Source organism: Anoplopoma fimbria, chromosome 11, assembly GCF_027596085.1.
Source record: "Anoplopoma fimbria isolate UVic2021 breed Golden Eagle Sablefish chromosome 11, Afim_UVic_2022, whole genome shotgun sequence".
Taxonomy (NCBI): domain Eukaryota; kingdom Metazoa; phylum Chordata; class Actinopteri; order Perciformes; family Anoplopomatidae; genus Anoplopoma; species Anoplopoma fimbria.
The window spans coordinates 12,827,822-12,853,788 of NC_072459.1; the positions used below are offsets into that span (position 1 = coordinate 12,827,822).

The 25,967-nt window shown below is 42.3% G+C and overlaps 2 protein-coding genes across 2 annotated transcripts; one reads left to right on the forward strand and one right to left on the reverse strand.

Moving 5' to 3' along the window:
- Window positions 1-2,136: 2,136 nt before the first annotated feature.
- LOC129098889 (uncharacterized) lies at window positions 2,137-4,569 on the reverse strand. Its single transcript, XM_054608017.1, has 4 exons — window positions 4,441-4,569; window positions 3,771-3,836; window positions 3,254-3,320; window positions 2,137-2,976 (listed from the first exon to the last, which is right to left on the reverse strand). Exons 1-4 carry the CDS (start codon window positions 4,555-4,557, stop codon window positions 2,597-2,599), a joined length of 630 nt encoding a protein of 209 aa, XP_054463992.1. The 5' UTR covers window positions 4,558-4,569; the 3' UTR covers window positions 2,137-2,596.
- A 3,951-nt stretch (window positions 4,570-8,520) lies between these two features.
- On the forward strand, window positions 8,521-24,878 carry ppap2d (phosphatidic acid phosphatase type 2D). Its single transcript, XM_054608008.1, has 6 exons — window positions 8,521-9,124; window positions 20,459-20,616; window positions 20,795-21,081; window positions 21,220-21,277; window positions 22,936-23,112; window positions 23,343-24,878. The coding sequence occupies exons 1-6, from the start codon at window positions 8,917-8,919 to the stop codon at window positions 23,445-23,447; spliced, it is 993 nt and encodes a 330-aa protein (XP_054463983.1). The 5' UTR covers window positions 8,521-8,916; the 3' UTR covers window positions 23,448-24,878.
- Window positions 24,879-25,967: the final 1,089 nt, after the last annotated feature.

Here is a 25,967-nt window from a genome sequence, read left to right on the forward strand (position 1 = left end):
CACTCACAAACGTACGCACACACGACCGATGCATTATCAACAGGCGGAGATAATAATAATAATGGTTGAAGTGTTATAATTAATAACAGAATAGTTATTCAATGTAATAATACAACCTGACTCTTCAAGTCCAAAATAACAATGTGGAATCATTCATTCTAAAATACATATCTCTTCCACAGTGTATTGTAACCACATAAATAAGTATTGTAAATTTAAGTAATCTAATTTGCCATAATAAAATGCTTACAGTAGGTTACAGCAGTAAAACAGTAATGCCATATTTGATAAAGGGAAAAAGTCCAGCAGCTGGATTTATGATGTAGTTCTCTCACAAAAATCTTCTCTTGAATTCTGGCAAATATGTTATTATAAAGTGTGACACATTTACTAACAAGCGTGAAAGAACATGTTATTCCAAGATTGCACACAGAAAATGTCTGACACCGAACACACACTCTCTATCAGTGTCGTTTAGGTGGATGATGATGGAAATGAGGGTTTTCACAGAAGCTGCTTCACGTCTCTGTGCAGATACACGACTCCACGTTGGGGAAACGGAAAGCAAAGGTGGGAACAAACCAACCCATGCAGAGACCTTTATTAAACCAGACAGAGTGGGTGGTAAATGGGCCTGTTATGTGCTTTTGAAGTCAACTTCTTGGACCTCTACTCCACGGTAATCAAAAGCTGCGGTGGCAACAGCTAATACAGTTAGAGAGTTAGAGATATCGGACTATGTGGCTGAGGTTTGGAACGGTTTTTAGTAAGAAACCACGGTAACTTGGAAAATATGTGTGTTGCTGGTGATGACTAACATCATGTTCCAGTGACCTTTTTTGTGCTGTGTCAGATAGGATGCTGGGTATTGCGATAGCTGCAGATTTATTTTTATTTTTGCTTTCTCAGAGTCTGGAGGGAGTATTCTTCGACAGCATACGGCAGGGGTGGTCCCTCTATTTTCATTTATTAGTGACTCAATATCTGCGGGGTCCCACTGTTAACTCCTGACCTCTCACTTTCACTTCATATCCAGGGGCTCGAAAATGACTCACAGTCAAAAGCACTCATTCCTCTTTTGTTATTTCATTCGCTTTGTTTAGCTCCATATTGGGGCTTTTAAACACATCAAATGTAAAAATTAACAATATGACAAGAATATAGTTTTTAATTAGGAAGTTGTTTTCATGGCATCACTTACAGTATGTTGTTGTGGTCGGATGTTAAGACACACATTATTTAAATGTTCCCAGAATAAATGCAATGCTTTTTTTGAATGCATATTCACACTAATCATTACGGGTTATGAGCAGCTCCCTGTTGCGTTAAAAATATCTGAAAATCATTGACAAAACCAAACATTTCCTTCCATAACATGAAACTTTACGCATAAACCACCACAAGTCATGATTTCAGGTGTCACAATGTGTCATATAGGGAGTGAAGAAGATTTGAAGGTTAGTTCTGTCTTTTCACTTTTCATTTTAAATGAAAATATAATATATATATATAATGTATGTAACTGTTCTTGTTTTTTTTAACATGATTAACAAACACATTAATCTGTTTCTTATTATCATTACAAATTGTGTAAAGACCATCATATCCCATAACGCCATGTCTAAACAAATAAATCATATCTATATTTTGTCATTTTTCTTAAATACTTACCAACCATGTTGTCTAGTTTGTACAATTTCAGCTAAATATAATTACTGTAAATAATAAAGATAACACACAACATTCCAGTGACTGGCTAACAATATATGCATGCCACACAATGACAAACTCTGTCACGCAGTGACATACATTTATCATTATCTTATTTGCTAACCTGCACATGGAATTGTGTTAAATATACAGAATATATTTGTGTATGGTATATATTTTAGGTCCAAGCAATAAATAAATACAACATAAATATAATTTTAACTGTTTAAAACTTATCAGGAAATAAATCAGGAAGTAGCAAAAAGAAGCTGTGGTGCAAATTACACAGTTCCGCCAGCACTTCAGAAAAATACATTCATCTTGCAGTTAACTGCAACACATTTTAAAACTAAGAAACAACAAAGAAAAGAAGAAGAAGAAAAAAAACAACAATCGAGTGGAATGGTTCACTCTAAACACCTGCTTCACTGACTAAAAATGTTAAAAAGCTATTCGAGGAGCAATGAGAATTTAGCTTTCCTAATACAAAAATCCCCCCAAACAAACAGTATACATTTGTTCTTTTTGTCGTACAACACAGCTGGGTTTGAAAAAGTCTTCCCTCAATCAACACAGCAGAGAAGCAGATTTGTAGTGATGACGTCAACCGTTGACTGATCCTGAAGCTGCTTTACTTTGCTGTCCAAAATGATTGGTTGTCCATTCAATGTAAATTCTTGTTTTCGAGTGGATTTTTTAGTAGACAACAATTTAAAGGGGTGAGGTTTTGACCAAGCCTGTAGGTGAAATACATTGTTTAGTCAACTCTCTGACTGCAGGAAATAGTGATTTTCTGATCCGGTGATCCAAAGGGAAATCAATAAGTACACTCTCTTTGGGCAGTTGCTCTGGACCATGACATTTAGAATAAATAAATACCAGAGCTTCATCTAGGCTCATAAATGTAGATGATGCCCAGGTAGGTCAGAGATTCATTGATGGAATACTCAGTGGTTGGCAGGTTGACGATAACCTCCAGGGTGCTTCCAGCATGAAGCTCCTCCACCTTGCCGAGGAAGCCTGTGCTGCATGTTTTTGTGTTAAACCAACCCTGCAGGATGACTTTGTCTTCGACTTTGTCATCCTGCAGCTTCTTCAGGCTGACCGTCTGCTCCAATCCCCATGTTGCATTACATGAAAACAGTGTCAACTGGAGATGTAGGAAGAAGTATCCATCCCCCTTCATTTTCAGAACTTTTCCTCCGTCCTCTTCTGAAACCAGGCCCTGATTTCGATTCTTTGCCCTCCATTTCATTTTCCCGTTGACTGCAGGTGACAGAGAAGTTTCAATTAGCCGTGAGTTTGTTTTCTAATATCCTGTGGTGAGTGACAATTTCACATCGAGTGAATGTGTATGTCTGTGTCCTGTAAGTTTTGATGAAATAACATGAAGTGAGGAAACCTTATTTGCTGGAATTACTCAATCCCTCTGACTAGGCTGTGTTTTTCCAGCAGCTTGTGAATGGTGACCTGACGCATTGTGAACAAATTGTTGCAGCCTTTATCAAACATCTGAGTATGGAAATACTTGAAATAGATTTACCTTTAGTGGCCTTAAAGATGAGCATTTTGCCTTTGCCCAAGATAAGGCCATGGTCTGAGGGGGACTCCTGAAAGAGAAAGAGATCCATTTATCTCATGACATCAACATTGAGTGTGGTGCCACAGTGACACACAGAGCAGCTAGACAGGTGTTTTTTTTAAATGTGGTGATGAGACGAGTACCTCCATCTTAAGAGTGACACCAGAAAAGATCATTGACTATCTTCAGAGGGAACGTGAAGAGACAACTGTTTAGCTTAGTGGCATTTCCCCGAATGTGGTGAGAACGTCACTGTGCTTCCTCCAAGAATTGAGGAGAGCGGTTAGACTGTCTGACGTAAGCGACTCAAGAAGTAAAATTATTTGAGACGGAGCATATCTGCAAGATGTGTGTGTTTGGAATAGTAGGATTGCAAAACCATGATAAATAATAAAAAAAATAGCATGTGACATCTGTGTGACACAACACGGTGATGTCAGCAGAAGAAGCAAAAACTCTGAGGCTGCAGTTGTCTTACCGAAGGTGTATTGTTTTTCTGGAATTGCATTGGGCGCTCTGGTGCTACAGCGCTACTGTTCTGAGACTGGAGAAGGAAAACAGAAGCACAAAATACGCTCAGAACAGTAAATAGATTACGATAAATGTTTCAATAGTATCCTGAAAATTTAAAACTGGTAGTGGATAAAGGTTGACCCCACTTAAGATGTCATAAAAACCCTTTCAAGTTCTCTAAATTTGACAATACTCATTTTTAATTTCAACATTAAACAATGATAGACTTATATTTTCTTTAAATTTGACCAGTTGTGCTCCAGTATGGTTGCATTTGTTGTGTTGCTTTGTTGGGGTTTTTGATCTAAACATTACATTTTCTATTTTAACAGTAAGTAAAAGGTGCCACTGTTTGGGAGTCATAACAGGGGTCTCTGTAACCAGCTGCAGACCACATGCAGATGTGTCTTTCTCACCAGATGTGCTACCGAAAAACCACAAGAAAGAGCAGCTGCACTGCACAGGTGTCTTAAACATGTCACGACTGACAGTCCTCTTGTACTCTGATACTTAAATCAAATGTGTTGCTATGCTATGGTTAAACCCATGTACAAGTTTGTAATTCATCATTAGCTATTAGACACTGTGACATTCTGTAAATTAAATCTGAGGATTATTTTATAAAGAGGTCTCACCATGCCGTGATGTCCAGCTGTGAAGAAGAGGACGATGAACACAACCTGGACAATGGACAGGATGGCGATCCACATCAGGAGGACATGGATTAGGGAATTCTGGGTAGGCTGTGGCATCGTCAAACGGCAGAGCGCAGGAACACAGATGTAATGAGCTGACGACTGTACAGGTCCTGAGTTTCCTCTGCTGCGCAACAAAAAGCAGCGTGTTTGTTCGCTTCCTGAGCTTGATGCGTGCATATGAAGAAGCCGTTTTTTGATGTCTGACTGTGTTCTGCAGTGCCCTGAGTATCTATAGAACAAAGAGGAATCTAGACGGTACTTTCCCGTCTATGTTGCTGAAGGCAAAACACAGAAGGCCCAGATAATGGTTCTTCATCTTGGGGCTGGCCCTTTACTCCTACTCACCACAATTCACATTAAAAAAAGGGGAACTCAACTCACAACCAGGAGTAGAAGGAAGGAGTAAAGAGCTTCGACATGAATTCATTCCAGAGTGAATCATTCAGTTCCTTTTTTACGATGAAACTTAATCAAGAGTGTTTGCGTGGTATTTGTGTATGTATCATCCGTCTATGCATACGTAAATACGGTTGCCAACATTGAAAATCATTGCCTTGCTGTTTTTTGCTCCATATTTCCCCTTCCTCAACGTGTCTGTATATTAAACATGGAAGATAATAGTGTTTAACATACTTAAAACTACTCTCGTAGCAGGAGAATGTATTTGTATGTGATTAAGGTTTATTAGAACAGTAAATCAAAACTGAAATGTGTTAATTCTGTATGGATTATTGAAGCTTTCAAACATGAATTTTGATAAAAAATTTTCCTTTAACACATTTGGGTAAAAGGCTGACAAGAGCGGGAACTGTAGACGCAAAATGAATACAAAGAATCAAAAAACTTTACTTTGTATAATCTTCTTTAACTTTCCGAGCAAGTAAATAATGTAAAACCAAATGTCACTATACAATTCATAGTGGAACCCACATAATGTCACAACATGTTGTTTACTATTTGCTCTTTCCCACCTGCCCCTGAATTCTGGTTGAGGTCAGTAAATGTGGTTTCACTTTCTCTGTTTGCACTTTGCTTGGGGAAAGTTTCATGGCAGAAAAACAGGATGGGTTTTAGTTCAGGTATGTGTCATCAAACGGAAAAAGAGAGAGGACTCTGAGAGAGAATGGTACCTGTGGTATAGAGCACCTTTATGGTCAAGTAGCACAATAACAAAAACATGCCCGGACTTGTTACTGATTTTTAATTCAGAAAAAAGGATTGTATTTTAGTTTAATAATGGCAGACAGGACACATCTCGGTTTGGAGAAGCAGGAGAACAGGCGCATTACTCATAGTCAGCAGGAGCGTGTTAGCGAGTCATGTGCACATTTGAAACACATAGTATTTTTGGCCTGTGATGAACAACATGACGGAATAGAAAGTGAAATATGATTGTTCAGCAATGTTTGTACATCCCTGAATTAATCATAGTTTCATGAGAGGCACAGAGCAAATGCGGATAAATTAATCATTCATAATGAAATTTTCACACATACATTGGACTTGGGGTAAGACTGCATAATGGATTTAATTAATAACAGAAACGGTGACACGTAATGGCAAAGTAGGATGGAAATCCAGCTCGGAATCGAGTGAGAGCGATGACACCAACATCTACATTGTCGTAGACTGACAGTGACTGCAAAAAACAAATCTTATGGTAGAATTATTCAACGCATTACTACACTTAATGTCCTTTAATACACATCACAAAGTGACATTAGATCAATAAAGAGTTGAATCATTGTGACTCCAGCCATTTTACATCCACTCCTCAGTGCCTACTGTTGATGTACAGTGTGCTTACTCCCTCTGACATTCTGGACACTAAATGATGATTTGCAGCCATCTAGTGGAGGCAGATAAAAAATGCACGAAACCGAGAGACAAACACAGAAAATGCTACAAAACTAATCACAATATGCTATATCACTCTTTACCTATAGTAAATGTAAAACTGCAACACTGTATGATGTTAAAACACGTTTTGATGCCTGTTTTTACTACATAGCGAGAGTTTTCCCAAAGACCAAAGCCACAGGTAAAAATACAGCTGAGGTAATGACACATGTTGACAAATGTGCAGTACATTAACAATCAAACACCACTCTGTCACTCCATAGGTCACTGTTATAAATTATAGTAGTATAAATGTGTCTAAAAACTGCAATGAAGTATGGATTAAACATGTGCAAAAATTGAAAAAGAAAGTGATTTGCATTATATCAAAATTGCCTTTTTCCACATACCTTCGTTTCCTTTTCCATCTGTCACCTTCTATTTCTATATATCAATACAAATTGAATCAGCTGAACACCAAAAATAACAGAAATTTGAAGATGACCATTACTTTAGATGTGTTGTGCTTTTTTGCATGCACATTAGCAATAGCAATCACAGTCTAAATGTTGTACTGGAAGAATGGACATTGTAGATAAGTTACAATAACTGTAAATCCAAGATTGTGAAACTGACTAACTCTGAGCATTAGTGGCTTCAAGGTTTTTGCCACAAAGGCAGGCCACACCTTCTATTTTACATACAGCTCATGAGATAAAAATGAAAGAAGCAGTTGATAAAATAGAATATTTAAAGAGAAAACAAGTTCCATTCTAATTTTTCCAGGTCATTTTTAGTTTATAGTTTCTTAAATACAGTGTTTTTCATTTTCCAATTCGCCAGTTTAAATAAAACTTTGCTCAATTCTAATTGAAATGTTTACTTAACTTTTAATTCTCAGATTTCCATTTAATAAACATTTTTTGGCCACTCCAATATCAAATGCCCTTTTAAAATGCCTAGGCATTTCAAAATGGCCCAATTATCCTCATGATGGCAGAAAATAATCCTTATTAATTTTGGGACAATGTGTTAAATGTAACTGAGACACTATATAAATGTTTATATATTTTTTTCTTGTCTCCTGCCATTTTATAAACCAAAATGAAAATAATTGTTAGTTGCAGCCCTAACTTATGTGTGACAAACAACAACAGAAACAACAACAGGCAGAGTTTCAAGAAGCTGAGAAACCTTTGAGAGGTTGAAGTAGCTGTGCTTCTGTCTTCACACCAGGTGGCAGGAAACCACTTACACAGAGTCTAATACACACAGTGAGCAAGGCATTAGGCCGCCAATAACAACCAGAACTCATCTTAAATTAGTTTTAAAATGTATATATTTGTTGTGCTCTTCCAAATTAGAACTAACCTTACAGTTGTACAACCAGGAGTAAATCACAGAGGAATCAAATGGCATATTCAGCTGATTAATTGATTTTAAAAAAATCAATTTGTGGCATATCATAAGGTTTCATGAATTTAAAATAAGCCTCCCGATGGAAAGTCTGTGTTCAGATTGTGTTTTTTTCATTGTCTGTCTAGTAGCCTTTATTTGTCTAGTGTACTGGCAGAGAGTCAAACAGCAACAGTCAATATGATGGAACAATCTAATTGCCAGGCAGTCTTGCGTGAATGAGGGCAAAGGTGGTGCAATAGAAATTATTATTATTATTTTCAACTACTTACTTTTTCTATCAAGCTTAGTTTTAATATTAAATATGGGTATAAGGCGGATTAGCCTGTTTTAAAGTGTTGATTATTATTGCTCTTATCGGCATCAGGGTTTGTGCAAAGGCAAACAAAAAGTCTCCTTAAATCTGAGTTGTTAATCTGGAGAAAGGTCAGGATTACTTTGGACTTGTCCTCACGTGGGTGGGACAGTGTAAAAAGGACATCTCAAACACCATCGCACAGCTGTCAGGTCGGCTGGATCGAACATGTCGCGCTGAGCTCCAGCCTCGTCGATTATGATCAGCAGCTGCGTCAAGTCGGACTGAACAACACCGGAAGTGATGCGAACTTTCCACCAAAATCGATGCTTCGCAGCCACTCGACCGACGGCGAGGCTCACGTTTCCACAAGAGAGCCCTTTATTTTGAAGGGTTTGAACCAAAAGTCGTTGCTTTTCATTCATGTTTGTTTTGACGTGAACGCGCGTACAGGTCCGCTCGGGACGTTTTTGGGAGCAGAGTACAATGCGCTCTCCCGACTCAGGGGAAGTTTGCGGAGAAGTGTTTAACAGAGTTGAAGTTTACTCGGATGCTGGTGTTGCCTTTTATATTTCCAATTAGCCTCCATTTTTCTTTCTTTTTCTCCCTTCTGCACCCTTTCTTTTTTTTTTTTTAAATGACAAACGTGTGACCTCCACCAGTCGGTCGGTCGGTTAACCAGTCTGCTGCTGTCAGACTTTCCTTGACATGGATTTGTTGCACCGACGACGGACGGACTGAAAAGTTTGGGAATAAACTTATCCCGTCAACCACTGCGACGAAACGGATCCATTGCAGTAACTTTTTTATTTATTTTTTTAAAACAAGTTGTCTTTTTTTTTTTTTTTTTTTAAACTAAAGACATGCAGAAGTTCAATTCCTCCGGTACGCACGGGAACACGCTGCCCCGGGACGCGGAGCTCCAGCTGCGGTTGTCTGACGGTGGAGGGGCCGGGGACGGGAAGGAGAACGGCGGGGGGAAGCATTTCCTCTCCCCGGCCGAGGAGGAGAGCTCGTTTTGCACCAAGAGGAAGATGCTTGTCTGTTTGGATGTAATATGCCTTTTTGTCGGTAAGAAAATATGTATTCGCTTATTTTTAAATGAATGTTTTTAATCTCAGGCAAGCAAGGTTTTTTGTTTTTTTTGTGTGTGTTATGCAATTTCCAAAAGTCATCACAAGTGTTGCATTTACAACAACTCACTTTTAAAAGGACCCAAACATCTGTCATCATAGTCTGCTGATCGGACGCATGTGTCAACTCGACATCACCTTAACTCTTTGGAGGTTAAAAGGAGGTTGAATGAAATTGGGTTCAGGGCAGGGAGAATAACTCACTGCATGGGGATTTGTTAAAGTTAACGAAGCTGCAAAGCATTTTTCCAGAAGTCAAATGGAAACCGTTTCAACGGGCTGAAAAGGTTTCAGTGTGAGGAGATGGTGGGAGGAGGGAGGTAGGGGGGCTCCGCTGGCAGGAGCAGAGATTTCCCGGGAATTCATCTGTTCCCATGGTAACTCCCTAAAGTTCCCGGGAGAGGAACGTGGGAAATCGGGAATAAAAACATGCTTGTGTTCCCCCGTGCCGACAATTACCTCTGTCCACTGAGCTCTCTGGCCTCTCTAACTGCAGCATTAGGCCTAGATGCCAGACAAACATAGTTTAAAGGGCTCAGATGGAAAGCTGTACAGGTTTATAATTTAATAAAAATGAACCACCAGTTTTCACAAGGAGAATTAGAAACATCAGTAACAACATGTGGATATCAACTCAGAGGCAAGTGGTATAACCAGAATAAACAGAGTGGTCAAAATGAGTTTCTTTATAATAACATTTTACTAGTGGATTCCACTTGACAAATTATTTGAAAAGCTAGTTTTTGTCATAAAGTTATCAACCAAGTCTTGTCTATTTATAAATTGGTGAAACTAAAGTGTATTTTCTATCACAATTTGATTGTTTTTTTGTTTTGTTTTTTAGACATTCTGTATAACCAGATCTCATTAAACCCGAAGATTATTTAACTAAAAAGCTTGCAAATGTTGATTTTTTTTTTTCACTTTACAGATGGCTATCAATATATAGATGAGAAAAAAAGGTCAAATATTTCATTATTAGCAATTTCGGTCAAATGGACACATATAATATCAGAGGCCTCTATGTGAAAATATTTTGTCACATTGTATCAAGCTTTGAATATATATAGAGTAGCATAATTCCTTTTATGTTAGTTAGGAATACCTCAGTTGTCTGGGTTGAGACTTGATATGATCACAATTACACATAACACATTCCCTCATAGTTAATACATTACTGTAGTAGTGAGATTGAACCTCTCATTGGAAGAAAAAGTCTCCAAATCCTTTAGTTACATAAATGTGGCAAGACAAGAATTATTCACTGTACCATATTCACAAGTGCATAAAGTTGAAGTTAAATTTCATTAACATGCAGGCAGCATATTATTGGTGTACAGTAGTTTGTTCATGTTGTGCTTGGCAGAACTGATTCAAACTACAGCATTGCATCTTATTATAGGACATTTCATGTATAACATCAATCTGGCAAGAATAAGGGGACTGAAATGAGAGAAATGTATTGGAGTAACAGAAACAATATTTCTATCTTAAATATTATGGCAGAAATGTTTGACAAAATGGGAATACCAGTAGCTGAGAACTTTACTGGACTCTTTCAGGAGTCAACGTTAAAAGCATGACTTTCCTCCTCTGTGGAAAGCCTGCTGGGGGTACCTGCTGTACTGATGTGCGTGATGTTGTATACTTTCATTTGGTTTCATATCGTCATCTCACATGACTCCGATAGGGAAGGGAACACCGGTGTTTGTCGTGTGTGCGTGGTTATTTGGACCGGCAGTAAATACGAGAGAGGCGGAACCCGTCCAGGCAGACTGACAGGTCTCAGCCTTGTTGGCAGTTAAAGCATAGGAAGCACGCCAGCAGGCAGAACGACATTTTCATGGCCCTGTTGTTTTTAACCCCTGCAGGTATGCTATTAGCTGTTCACTCAGCTCTCTTCTCAGCAGCTTATTTTTGTGTTTAGGAAGTGGCTAAAAACCCGGCATCGTTCAGCACCACACAGGGAAATGATCTCTCTCAGTTCTCCTCATAAGCACGCCACACTTGCTTTCTAACAAAACTGCGGGCTCCTCTTATTCCCCCTCTGAGTCGATTACAACACCGAGACTGAGTCACCGAGCCTCAAGCTGGTCGCAGCTGAGAGGATTTAGAGAGTCAGTTAGTCTTATGACTGAAGTTAAAAGAGTTCACTTTCTTGCCATTGATGTAACAATGACAAAAGTTCTGCCTTGATTTGATTGGTTGATACGTTTCCATTTTCATTTTATGCTTTTATAAGGTGTGATGTTGATAAAAAAAGAAGTCATAAACGGTGCTTTACAGATTTATCAAGCGCAACCAAATGTGCTGACAAAAAAAAAAGGTAGTTATAACCTCAGATCAATAGCTGGAACACTTCCTGTTAATCATCTCATGTTGAGAGCATAATATTTAACGATATAGTACAGATTAATTGTTACAGTGAGATTTAATGATATATGAGATGACTTCCAGATGTCTGACTGCGTTCTTCCCGTCTCTGCTCTGTTACCCATCACGTCAGTTATCTATTGAAGGCTGACCTTGACTCATCTGTGGGCACTCGGCGGTGAATGCCATCACTTAGAGGAGATGAATTGAGCCCTTTATTTAGCTAAACCCGCTTATCTCTGACTAACCCACTTTTCCCGTCGAAAATGCCTTCATCAGACTCCCTCAGACAGTTGACCCGCCGGCATTATTCTTCCTGTTAAAGGGACTCATTCACTACTGTAACTGTGGAATTCACCCCTGAAGCATCTTCATTATGTTATCATCTGAAGAGGGATTCCACAGTGATCTGAGGTCTTTTTTTTCACAGCCTCTCCAAGTGTTTCAGTATTTGCTTCACATTTAAAGTGGCGGCATAAAGTTAGTCTAGTGGGGTATTATGAATAAACTCTTATCTGTCTGATGTGGAATGCTGGGATATTGAGGACGCTAACTTAGCCTCGGTATACCTGATCATACTCGTACTCAGCACCGGGCTTGTCTAACATTGTTGTTCTCTGCCATTGTTTATGGCGCTGTTCTGACACGTACATGATGGATGCTGCATGGAGATGGAACGCTCTGGTTCAGCTCAGTGTCAGTATTTCCCACTAAAGCTGCAGAATGCAAGTGTTTGAGCTTGTGTGTCCTAAGTGTGTGCATGCATTCCTGGTGAACGGGACAGCCCTGACAGAATCTGCGCCCTGTGGCTGGATCTTAGATCTAGCGTCCAGCCACCCCGAGGTCAGGAGGTGTCCGGGGGGGTGGGGGGTGGTTCATATCTGCAGAGCATGCAGGGACAGGCCTCCCAGCCTGCACTGCTGTTTCCCTGCCACACAGGTGGTCCTCACTCTGTCATCACCCCAATAAAGCCCAGTTATTGCCTCTCTTAACAGTAATTGGTAAATGATTGGAAGTGGCACTTGAAATCCCATCGTTAGCTTATACGGCTTAGTGGTTATGACATTATGGTTGCCACCAGGCGTGACCTTCTTGTGGAGGTTAATTGTTAAATTGTTTAACACTTGATGTGCACAAGAAGTTAGGCTGGGTTAAAATAATGCAAAAAAAAGTTTTACACTGCTGATAAACTGCATTTTAAACATGAAAGTGATTTCATTCAGTAGTTAAAACAGAACTAGCTTTTGGATAATACCAAAAGTGAAAACTGGAATCAGTTTATCACTGTTAAGTGTGTGTTTTTGTCCAAGACGTGAAGCAGCATGCCAGGAAGAGAAGGACGGTATCTGCCAAAGTGATCTGAATTCTGAAAAGGCCCCCCCTTTTCAGCTTATTTCTTTTTTTTTTTTCTTCTTTTGCCTGCTTCTCCTTTTCTCCTTGTTTCTTCAGACAAACTCTATTCTGAGACTGAAGGTGTTCCAGCAGTGGTGCGAGGTGTGTGTTTTACGTCTGCATGTGTGTTTTGGGCGGGCTGCGGGTTTTATAATTCCTGGTTCATGTTCTTCTGGCAGAGAAAGCTGCCAAGTGAGTGAGAAAGCAAGAGGCCAACACGTCACAGCATGTCGATGTGTATGGGGCCAGGAATATTAAATTGTCTCCTGTGTGTGTGTGTGTGTGTTATGTGTGTGTTATGTGTTTGTGGGTGCGTGCTTTGGAGTAAAAGCGCGGGTGTGGGCGTTTTGTGTGGGCGTTTTGTGTGCATGCGTCATCGTGGCTGCTAACGCGGACACCCTGCTACGGCTGCCATGTGCGTGCTGTTTGTTGACAAATTTGCCGGCCCTGTTTTGCTGAGCGTTTTTCAGGCCCTGATGAAAACACGCTCTGAAGTTATGGAACACGCTGGCGTCACTCTGAGACGGACAGATGGAGAGTCAAATCATTAGTGAGTGGAAGAAGTGATTTCTCTCTCTTTCTCTCTCTCTCTCTCTCTTTCTCTCTCTCTCTCTGTCTCTCTCTCGTTATTGTACTAATGCATCTTCTGCCCCATTTGACAGCACTGCAGAGGTTCGGGAATCCATTAGCTGCACCCTTCCTCAGACTGACTATATGGGAACATGTACTTTGCTGTCAATACGTCTACCATCTCCCCATTAGCTCAGCCAGCCGGTTCAGGCCTTGGTAACTTCTCAGTTGCCTGAAGGCTGAGGGGGGCAAGTAAGAGCCTGAATGAGTGAACAGCCCCAAGGTGGGAGAGTAGAGGGACGGGTTAGAGAAGGGGCTGGAGATCTACAGTAGGGGTCAGAGGTTAGACCCAGAGGGGCGCCTTAGGGGATCTTCCCCACAGCTGTCTGTTTACGTCCTGTAGCGAGGAAGTCTCAATAAGGAGGATAGACGGTTCAGACAGCAAATAGCTTCAAATGTGCTTTTAACGAGGCAGCTGTAATCTTCTCCTCGATGACGGCTCCATAAGTGCTCAGAGTGCTCCATAGGTATTAGCCGTAATGAGTGAACAAAGATGTGTAGAGTGCTCTTATCCTCAATGCTCATTAGCAAGAATGGATTTTTTTCATTTTTTTGGAGAGACTTTCCCGTCGAAGTATCTACCTGAGTCTGAATACAGCCTGTTGCCTCGTCTTTGCATCTGTCAGAACTAATTACTTTTCCTCTTCTGTCGGTCCCCCCCCCCCCCCCCCCATAAGGAGACAGCCCCCCCCCCCCTTGGCGCCATTGCATTGTTACTCATCATCAGCACCATTTTATCATTGTGTCACATTTCACCTGCTCCTTCATCCTCTCAAGTCTTCCCTCTGAAGTCGTTCCAACATGCATGTTTCCCCCCCGAAAACCAAAACACACTGACAAAAAAACAGCCCTCAACTCTCTGCCATACATACAGAACAACCACAATTAGGCTGCACCGTGCCAAATACCTCCCCTGCAGTCTCGACCACAACCCTCATATTGCACACTGCCAGCCCTCATCTCTCTGTGCGCACACACCCTAAAACCTACACACCGCAAAAATTCACCAGAAAGCTCCCTTTAAAGCTTACCCAGGTACATACCAGAGCGGCGGGTCCCTTTATGCTCCTGCTGAATCAGACAGGCAGACAGACAGCCCACTTCAGACCTCACCGCTCTTGCCCTGAACTCCAGAGCCGGGCTCCAGGAAGCAGGTCAGTGAAGTGTGGAGAGAACAGAAGCAGCTGTGGGAAGCATGTCTCCACCGGCCAGCTGTAACAGTAACAGTGAGAGGGGCATGCTGGAACTCTCCCTGGTGCAACAGTGGACGGTAAAGCAACATAAAGGCAGTTGGAAGACACATTTTTTTCCCTTTTTTTTTTGTTTTGGCCTTTCACATCAAATGTGCCATGATAAATGAAGCGGTGGGTATCTACTTAAAGTTGCTGTGCGGCGTCAAGCAGCAGGAGATGCTGATGATGATAGCAGATGGTTAACAAAGATTCAAGACTGTCGTGTCTCCTCAGTCCCTCTTTGTTCTTTACTGATTACTTCACTGATCTCTGAGCTGCCATCAGGGCAGACCAAACAGATGAGTCTCTCAGAACAATCCAGCTAATTATGGGAAAAAAGGAGTGTGTGTGTCAGTGAAGTGGGCCATTCAAGCACTAGGATTGGGCAGGCGTCCACGCTCCGACACCTGATTTGTGTGGGTCTTATGCTCAGTCCATTGGGCTATCCTGACCCTAACTACTCGAGGTCAATGCCTAACCTCAATGCATCGCCTCAACCAGCGACGCAGTGCGGGTCTTGCCAAGAAATCCAGTGGAATTCATAATTGCACTCAACCTTATCCCACCTCTCCTACGATGAACAGGAAGAACCACCTCCTAGGTGATACACACACAACACTTTCATTAGGTTTGCGGCTGCCAATCATAATCACAGCCTTGGTTCGGATGACTTCACCTCCTGTTCAAGTGTTACCTGCCTGACAATACTACAGTCTGTGTTTGTCTGTGTGTGTGTGTGTGTGTGTGTGTGTGTGTGTGTGTGTGTGTGTGTGTGTGTGTGTGTGTGTGTGTGTGTGTGTCCCTTTGTTCTTTTTGTGTACTTGAGCCCGTGTTATGGTGCACACAGTCTCTACTCGGTCTGCCTCTTCAAACAAATACTTTTTTTATATATATGTATATATATATATATATATATATCAGGTGAAACTTAAAAGATGTGGCTTATAGTACCTGACTCATTACTGAGCGGTGACAAGATGAAAGAACAGATCAAAGCTGGCTCATGTGGAGACAGCTTTGTGCGGTTTAAGTCTTTATTGCACGTATAATTGTACGAGCCCACCCGGCCCAACTGGAGACCGCTATTTATGAGCATGTTAGGGAAGGCCGTCACGCTGCGTCTTGTAATGCCGTTACCATGGATTATCATGCTCGCAAAGATTAAAATCACGACACTTTAGGGTTCAGTTCACCAGTTTACTATTTTTTTTACTGCAAGGTTAACTTGTAGGTAAACAAGCAGCTTAATATTTGGCTGGGAAACATTGGCAGATGCGAGGGTGTTGAGAGGCCCAGCGAGGGTGGACCACCCCTGATGTGTGTGCTGTAGCGAGCTGGGCTGCAGACCAGGCTCAGCCTAGTCCTAAAACCGCAGGGCCAAATGGACCTGCGTTGACAGGTCACTCACTGATTGTCTGTCCTCCGGTTCTATCAAAGGGCAACTGTAGAAACGAGGCCTGCACAGTCAAACATTATTGGACGTGATGAAGCAGATGGTCATTACTGTGGCTTAGATATAGCTTCGGGCTGGGTGTCATGATAATCTATGAGGGTGCACTGGCTGTTTGTCTGACAGCAGCAGCATCCCCGACTCATTTAGGTCTGTGATAATGAGTCTGTTTGTCTCAATGCATTTACGATTGTTAGGCTCTTGCGCGGTTGATTTGGGGTTTTTTTTCTAGGTGCTGGTGGGTTTTTCTTAGTGGTTTGTTTGGTTGTCTGTTAGGTTGTTTGTGGCTGTGGGTTTAGGTTGTTTGCATCCCAGTGTGGTTTTTTTGTGTGTGTGTGTGTGTGTGTGTTGTGGATATTCTGCTGGTTGACGTGGGGTCGTGTTTACAGAGCCGGTCCCAGCAGAGCCCGGATCCCTGACCCTCACATTCCAGAACCACCACTAATCGCCTCCGTCTGCTGTTCTCTGCAGAGGAACCCCCTGCCGCATCTCTCTTGGCTCCATCTCTCCAGTTTTCTCTCACCCCAGTATTACCGCCCTCACCCCCATTTGTCAATTTTCCAGCCTCCTGGCCATGTTTTTTAGCCTAGTTTTCAGTTTGACACCGTATCGATGAGCAGATGTTGAGCAACATGACTGTAAAGCATGTGAATGAATAATCATCTGCCCTACTTTATTTTGCGGTCTGTCTTTAATCACTTTCTCCCGAGTTTTTTTTTCTTTTTGTTCGTATTTCTTGCTTTCGGTTGTTGTTGTTCTCCTCTCAACAGTGAGCTCATTCTGGGCTGTGGTCATAGATGTGTAAATTAGAACCAGAAGAGTTTCTCAGAGTGAGGCACAATTCCCCTCGGCTCTCATTCCTCCTCTTCTCCTCCCTTTCTCCCTCCCTCCCTCCCTCCCTCCCTCCCTCCTTCTCTTCTTTCCCCCCTTTTTTCTTTTTTGTCCCTTTTGACTATTTGAAAGCATTCCTGCGTTGAGTGTCAGGCCCAGCGAGCAGCACATTTTGGCCAGGCCGTGTGAGCCGACCCACTCCTCCGCCTCCTTTTGGGTCCCCCCCCCTTCGCAGGCCCTCTTGGTCCGGCTCTCCTTTGAGCATGTCTCGACCAGGTGCTAAGATTTGCTCACAGCTGCCTGACAGATGATGTGATGGTCTCTGGAGTGTTTTCATGTCTTGTTGTGAAAACTGTTTTTATGTAGTTGTAGAGCCTAGATGTTGACTGTGACCCAGGAGCTTGTAATTTGAATAGGATTGTGCAGATACTGAATAGTTTTGCATGTGGTTTCTATCATCATTGCTTTGTTGAGAAGCTTTGGAAACATCTTTGCCACAGTGAAGTGATCTTTGCTTCACAGCCATTAGTTCTCAGTCTGTCCATGGACTTCATGCAATAATGGGAAAACAACAAAAGCAATCAGCACCGGCAGGTCTGAGGTCATAAAATATGCTGCAATCTGGCACAGCACTTCATGGATCCCATTAGGCCTCCATATGAATGGAAAGTGATCCCTTGAAAAGTCTGTGTTCCTACTGAAACCACAGCGTGTTTGGTCCTTAATGGAGAATCTGTCCATTAACTCTCCAGTGCGGCAAAATATTGATTATTGAGAGAGGACTGTCCATATCGAGCAATCAGATGAGGACACAGAGAGAGCCTGTTAATGGATGGATGCTATGGAAAGCAATAGCTGCCACAAAATTGACTTTGTTACATCCAGAGCAGCTCATTTATGGCAGGGTAAATGTCAAATGCTGTAAGTGGAACATTTGAGCACACAGGGAACACCCCTAAATATGATCCAAAAACAAACTTCACAAGAAAAGGCAGCATGTGTATAAATGACTTATAAAGGCCTGTCAGTCCATTATTTATAGTTGCATTGTCCACTTTTTAGCACAACAAACACTGAAAAAAACCTGCTTTACTCATCAGCTCACCCGTATAAAATGCACATTTCCATATGATGACATGTTACCTCTCTTCTTTGTGCCTCTCATAAGGCTTTCACAGAGTGTTTCCACCTTCTGCTGCTATGGTCTGCACCTGCATCCTCACTGAATATTACAATGATACACTGATTACAATACATACTGATTATTTGGTCATTTTGCTTCATCATAGTCACGCACACACACAGTATAAACACACACATGCGCACCAGGACTCCTGTCAATCCAGTAAAATGCCACTATCGACTGTGTGTTGGGTGGTTTCGTCAGTAGCAACATATTTAAAATGTAATGTGTCTTATACTATACCTAAATGGAACAAAATATCCATACCCACTCAATTTAAAGCAGAGATGAACCAGACCACATCTCTGCAGGTCTCCACCCAGGTATGGTACACACAGATAAGGGGATTACGATTAGGAGATTAGGAGATGTGAGGTCAGGTTTTGCAGGTGGCAGGAAGGAACCAGGAAACCCTCATTCAAGATTTTTTTTCTAAATGAACCACAAAAAAACGGACTTTCCCCAAAGTATTCATCTAATACTCCAATGATCTTAAATAATATAAACAGATATGCAATGTTCATTAGGAACACCTTATTGTATAACAAACACCCCTAACTATTTATGTGTCCACAAGATTCAACATTGTAACATTATTACATATAAGATACGACTACAAAATGAATGGCAAGGTTATTATAATGGCTGAATGAGATGAATGAGAGATCGGGGTCAGATGAGAGATGTTTCCTATCTCTCTCTCTCTCTCTCTCTCTCTCTCTTTCTCTCTCTGTTGGCATCACAGCCGTTGCTATCTGCCTGCAACGTGTTTCCCTCCCTCACTTTCTTATTGAGGCCCCTCTTGAATCATATGTACGTGAGCTGGCGTGTATCAGTGTTTTGTCTTTCTGCTAGGGCAGCTCGACTTTGACTGCAGAGGTCACTAACAAACTTTCGACTCCATTCTAACATTCTTAATCAGCACACAGCTGTTAAGAGTTGCCTCCTTGTGTGTTTTCTGCGCCGATAGCCTCAAATCTATAGATTATTTCCTTTTAAACTCTTTATCAGTTCAGTGAGTCAGTATGAGCGGTGTGACTGTGTGGTTGCGATAGCAAACAAGCTGGATAATAAAACTTTAACAAAGCTGATGTGGAATAATCTTAAACTGGGCATAGTTAACTATTGTAGGTTTGGTATTCATGCCCTGCTACTTGATTTATTGAGCTTCAAGACTTGTTTGCGTGCTATTCTTTGTGTTTGAGTGTGTACTTGTGTGTTGTTCCTTCTGCTTGATTTGGAGTGTGTGTCCTGTGCGCTACACAGTCACGTAGTCTGAGAGATTCCCTGGCAGGAGCCGTGTTTTTTGGGCCTGGGTGCGTTCCAGCCAACCAGCAGGCCTGGGATGACAGGAAGAGGCACAGAGGTTAATGATTAGTCCCATGTTCTCTCTGCATTCTATGGGGTGACGAGGGGACATGGGATCCATGCGGCACAGAGAAACTGAGCAGGCTTTTAGGGGGCTACCATAGGACAGAATATAAGCTGTGCAGCAACGTCATCGCTTGTTTCTGGGAATACAAGTTCACGGTTTCAGTTTTTTTCATCATTAAAACGTTGCGCAACTTTTAGTCAGTCAACTTTTCCCCGTCAGGCTGTGAGGTTTGTTTGCTTGAGCATGTCAGACCTTGACCTGCTTTCACCTGAAACAGAGTTCTTTTAATTAGTAACCAGACAGGAAACGTAGCCAACACATTTGTAGGACAATTGTTGATGTAAGATTAAATGGATTAAACTTAAAGTCACTGATTTCCAAAGAAACAAACCGTCATTGTTATATTAAAAAAAAAAAATAGCTGCACCTACAGAGGGTTTGTGTCCTCTTTTGGAACACTGAATTTTTCCCCTCATCTTCTTCCTACTTCCTCATCTTAATTCTCCACTGTCATGCCCATCTCCTCGTCTGTCTGTCATCCTGTCTCTGTCATCTCTCCTTCTCCCTGCTCCTCCGACGGAAGCAGCTATGCGAGGAATGCTTCAACCCCCTCTGGGAATCTGGAAATCAGATGACTGATGGTCTTTAAAAGTTGCTCCCCTGATGCTCCTTTGAGGCCACCTTTGTGTTGGCCGACTGTACCAACTATCTCCGTGATCATTGCTGCACAGACCACATGCTCACAGACATTCACCAAGCCATCTTTTGTTTTTTTGTCCCTGTCTTTCTGTTCCGCATCTCATCAGCCTCCATCCCATTCTTTGCGTGTGAATTGAAGGCAGTGACTCCGTACGAGCGAGGCTTCTTCTGCGGCGACTCCAGCATCACCTATCCCTACGTGGCGAGAGAGGCCATCCCTGACTACCTGCTCATCGCTGGTGGTATAGCCATCACTGGTCTAACGGTAAGACAGTAATTGCAGCTAAGTATTGAAGCAGTGAGTTCAAGTTGTTATCACTTTATTGTGTTATGGAGCATGTGTTTGCTTTAAGACACATGGGCAAATACGCTGTTCCAGTATTTGTACAGCTCTACTGTTTGACTTATGTTAACCGGATTCTCTTATCTTATTTCCTTCTCAGATTGCACTGGGCGAATGCTACCGGGTGCGTTACCGAGGTGTCCACTCGCGGGCCTTTATCCGTAACTGCTATGTGTCGTGTCTGTACAAGGAGCTGGGGAGCTTCCTGTTTGGTTGCTGTGTGGGTCAGTCCCTCACCAACATGGCCAAGCTAAGCGTGGGGCGCCTGCGACCCAACTTCCTCACCGTCTGCAACATCACCTACGCGTCCATCAACTGCGCACCGGGCAGCTACGTGTCCGAGGTGACCTGCCGGCAGCCTAATGAGAAGATGGTGGAGGAAGCAAGGTGTGTGTGTGTGTGTTTGCGCACTGTTATGCTCCTAAATGATTTGGTTTGTTGACATACAGGGCGGGGTGTACAATGGCTCGAGTTACGCAGTTAATGTGTAACCTTCGGCATCTTTTATTGATCTCTCTCTTTCAGGAAGTCGTTTTTTTCCGGCCATGCTTCCTTTGCAATGTACACCATGCTCTACTTGGCAGTAAGTCACATCTGCTTTTAAAATACACACACACGCAAACACACACAATACATATCTGGAATGTGACCTTCACATTCACCTGAGCTTTTGTTGTTTAATTACAGTATTCAGTATGGTGTTTACTCTGTTGGGCGAATATTACAACTCAGTTTCATTTCATTTTTACGAGAGACAACACCAATCCCTAGAGGCCAAGAACACTGTGTGCAACTATTAACTAGATGAGCTTAATTAAACATGCACAAACACATGTGCTGGTAAATATATTCACACTTCCTGATCGTGAGGGAGGAGATCTTTGAGAGCAGCAATCCTCCAACGGCATCCTGCTCCGAGCTGAAAGAGCTGGTGAGACAGAGAGAGACAGAGAGGAGGGGCGAGTGGGGGGGGAGTTAGAGAATGAGGGAGAATGTTTTTCCACAGGGAACATGAATAGATGAAGAGGCTGCGCAGACAGAGGAGGCCTTGTTGTGGGTCTCATTTAGAGGGGGGCTGGAGGGCTGAATATGCCTGCTGAGAGATCGACAGGCTTCTTTCAGTAAGAGACACCCTCTCAAACCCCCACCCCCCCCATCTCTTCATCTTTCCCTTTCTCTCACACTGCACTGCCCAGTAGTCATTGGTGCATTGTGGGAGAGAACCGACAGTTAGATGGACACAAAAGCACATTATTAACCATAAAATCTCCACATTCCTCATGTATCCCCCCCCTCATTAACCCTGAAATTATAGTTTGACTGAAATATTGAGTCATGAATAGCTAGAATTAATTAAAAGTAGTGAGGATGTTGCCGTGCAAAATTCAGTGAGGAGCAAAAGAAAATCAGTGCCTCTCCTATTTGCATTTGTGCACTATAGAAGTGAATGAAAAGAAGCTCCTCTTCAACCAGAAAGAGACAAACAAGGATGAGTAAGGAGAGACTGAATAAGAGGAATGAAAGGGTAAAGTACTGAAGTGGTGTGAGAAAAAAAACAAGAGGCTCAATGTTTGTAAGCCCTGTTCCTTTTTGTTCCTTATCCACACACACACACACACACACACACTGCGGTCACAAACACGCAGCCTCGCATGCAAGTTTGCTGCTAGCAGACTGCAGACAACCTGGAGAGATTTTGTCAGACCTGTAGCTACATGCCACCCGAACCGTGGCCAGCTGCTAGTGTTTAAGGCAGGAACGATGACACCTGCTCTGATTTGGGATAGGAGAGAGAGAGAGAGAGAGAGAGAGGGTCCCGGTTAGAGTTTGCCTCACCGCAGGAATGTAGGCCACATGCTCCCCGGTGGTGGACGGGTCCAGACAGACCTCCAGCCTCCTCATAAAGCGAATCCCTGCATCTGCATCACGCTCGCCCCCATGACCCTGTTTTTACAGACACAAACATCCACTTCTGTACTGCAGCGCTGAGGGGCAGGAGATGAGGATGAACAAAAGGAGGAAATGGGGGTTTAGATGGTGTTAATGGACTCGTGCCAAGCTTCTCTTTCCCCCTCTGGGTAGCAGACTGAGTGGATGTCCATGTTTCACTGAAAGGGTCTCTGTCTGCGTTTAGAGAACTTTAATTATCAGACGTAACACACGCACCCACATGTATCCACTTTTCTGTAGTCACTATGAAGTCACTAACAACATAATAACGGTATTTTTCTTACTTTGCAGTTCTACCTGCAGGCGCGGTTGTCGTGGCGAGGAGCTCGGCTGCTTCGCCCACTAATACAGTTCCTCTTATTGATGATCGCCGTCTACACCGGCCTGACCCGCATCTCCGACTACCGCCACCACCCGACCGACGTCCTCACAGGCTTCATCCAAGGAGGGCTCACTGCATACTGGGTGGTAAGTCGGAAAAAATGGCTGCTGTCTAAATAGTCCTCAACAACAGTTATCTCTGTCTTCACAGGATTTGTTTCCCGTCTGCTCTCTGTTGACTGAGTTAGCTTAAACAATAGGCCCACTCCTTCATTTTCCACGCTCTGATCTCGCATGCTGTTTATAAACAGGGGGATGATTGACAGCGTGTGTGGTCTGTGTATATTTCCTGACATGTTTTGTGTCTGTTCCTGCAGGCCTTCTACATCTCCTCCATGTTTAAGCCCTGCGCCCGTTCGGACCTGTCCCCGACAAGCATGTCCCTGGATAGTCCACTGTCCAGCCAGCAAACTGTCTGTTAGCAGGGAACACGCATTCATTCCATGAGTGGAAAGAAAGATAAGAGAAGATGGACTACAGAGGGTCAGGGAGAGAGTCAGATAGCACAGGTGAGGAGCAGAGGGAATCTCTCTAAGAGAAGGATATGATTAAAGAGTACAATCTAACATATTGCTCGCTCTTTTCTGGGGCATACTGACACACATACATTCACACAGTACTCTAATGTTCACACACTCACACATGTGAAATACAAGAAGCACATTTGACTGTAAGTCAAACCCGTCCAGTGAAAAAAAACTACATAGCAATATTACAGATATTTTTTTATATATGAGAAAAGACATTAAAAAAATGTCAATTTTTTTGAGAGGATTCTTTAGAAGCTGCTAACGTTGATAGTTTTCTTCTGTGATGGAGGCTTTTGGTCAGTGCAGTTAGTTAGTTTTCAAAGCAGAACTGGTCAGTCTTTGGTCTTTTGGATAGAAAGAGGAGAAAACGCAAGCCTCCTCCTTTGTTTTTGATTTTGTGTTTGCCTTGGAAAACATCACCCGGCAGCTGTGAACTGACACCATAAGTCCTCAGATGTAAAGACAGCTTTGTACTAAGTGATACGGAACAAGCACTGGCTTCACCTTCTAAACCATCCGCACCTTCTGATGTGCCACTGCTATAATCAGACTGCCCTCCATCGCTATGACTAAATAAATAACCTGAACGCAAGCCAAGAACAAAAAACAGTATTTGAGCTGTAATACAATGTTATCTTTCTTTATGTGTAACCAAGGTAGTGATGGTTAGGACTCTGACAAAGTAACTTCCCTTTCTCACCACTACCATCTTTCTGTACTAACCACTCTGACTGTGTCTTAGAGGTGGAGTTTTGACTGAATTTTGTAACCTTTGACCTTTGCCCCCATGGACTCCAATCTCTGAGCTGCACCTTGATTTATGCCACTCAAAACAGGAGAGCCGACGTGGCGGCCCTCCTGTGCATCTTTATTAATAGCACTTGAACGTACATAATGGAACCTTCTCATTATAATCAATATTATATATTTTATCACAAGTTTGAATAATCAGTGTTTATTTTTGTTTCATGTCAGACTCATACACTTGTTTTTTGCTTTTTTTTATGATAATTATTCAAATTGAATGTAAATAGCCAGTTCATTTTATAAACCACACAGAATTTCAAAAAGTATTAGTTCCAGTTTTGGACAGTTTTTACATGTTAATTAAGTGTTTGTATTTACGTTTGTGTCAATCAGGTACGCAGAGTTACTATTGTATCTGTTGTAACTACTAGACTGAGCCACAGATATTATCAGAAAGCTATATTTTATGTGTTGCCAGTTATTGGTATTTGTTTGTTTTGTCTGTGAATGCCAGAAAGGCAAAAATAACCACTGTACTCAAAAAAACCAAACCAATAAAATGAATGTTTGAATGTTCTTAACTTCTTCAGTCCTCTGTTATTTTCATCTCGATTGTCTCTGGCTACTCACAAGCAGCAGAGTGGGTAAAGTAAACCATTTAGCCAATTGTAAGTCATTCAGCATCCAGCTATTATCTTTTTTTTTTTTTAACAGGATACCAGACTCTGAGGAGGTTAGGAAATCTGTGCTGAAACAAAGCGTAAACACTGAAATGATAAGTGATTTAACCTCTTGTTTTGTTTGGAGGCTTCCATTCCTGTGCTCTCCTCGTTTCTTTCATTGCAGCTCTCTCTTTCTCTCTCTCTCTTTCTCTCTCTGCTTTGCCCTTTCCCCACTCTCAGTCCTTTTTGAGAGCAGTGGAGCATGATGAGCTGTTTCAGGGGGTCATGCTACCATGGCGATACTAAGCCAGATACAGGTTGGGGTGTCTGAGGCGTTTTCTTTCATTCCCTTTTTTTCTCCCCCCAGATCCACTTGTAGGCTGAGAGAGAATGAAAAGCAGCCCAGATCAGACAGAGAGAGCCACACAGAGAGAGAGAGAGAGAAAGAAGGAGAGCTTCAGTAATGGGTTTGTGCATAACACTGAGGTAAAGGAGACAGAGGAGCAGGTAAACTGGTCCAGTAATGAAGGGAACTAATAATGGAGCGGTTGGCAGAATAGACGGGGCGGTTGATATGCGAGAGTGAGGGTGATGGGCGTGGGATGTCAGGATGGGAAGGAATGTGGTCGTGGTTTTTTCAGGGCCTGTTTTGTTTCATAATAATGTAACTAAGGAGACGAGATCCATTCTCGAGCAACATATATATATATATGCCCATGCTTGTGTGACAGGTTCTTGTCTCTCTGTGTCTCCTGCTCTCCTTGTTATTGTCTCGTGTTTAGGTGTGTGTGACTGAGCCGAGCGAGAGGCAGGCCGCTTCCCTGAGCCGAGCTCACACACCCTGTCAAACACGACGTCTTGTTTACACTGAGGCTGGCGTCCTCCTCGCTAACCCCTTTGGCCCTAATAGAAATGAATGGGGATCGACAAGCAGAGGCACATTCTGTATGTTCAGATTACTGAGGGCCAGGCGGAAGGGCCTCACTACTTACACTGCTGTGAC

Excerpts from the sequence above, each read along its gene's own strand:
- LOC129098889 (XM_054608017.1), bottom strand. The coding sequence starts at position 4,557 with ATGCCACAGCCTACCCAGAATTCCCTAATCCATGTCCTCCTGATGTGG. Across the intron at positions 3,321-3,770 it reads AGAAAAACAATACACCTTCG|GAGTCCCCCTCAGACCATGG; the intron begins GTAAGACAACTG and ends TTTCTCTTTCAG. Across the intron at positions 2,977-3,253 it reads CATCTTTAAGGCCACTAAAG|TCAACGGGAAAATGAAATGG; the intron begins GTAAATCTATTT and ends TGTCACCTGCAG.
- ppap2d (XM_054608008.1), top strand. The coding sequence starts at position 8,917 with ATGCAGAAGTTCAATTCCTCCGGTACGCACGGGAACACGCTGCCCCGG. Across the intron at positions 21,082-21,219 it reads AAGATGGTGGAGGAAGCAAG|GAAGTCGTTTTTTTCCGGCC; the intron begins GTGTGTGTGTGT and ends TCTCTCTTTCAG. Across the intron at positions 21,278-22,935 it reads ACACCATGCTCTACTTGGCA|TTCTACCTGCAGGCGCGGTT; the intron begins GTAAGTCACATC and ends CTTACTTTGCAG.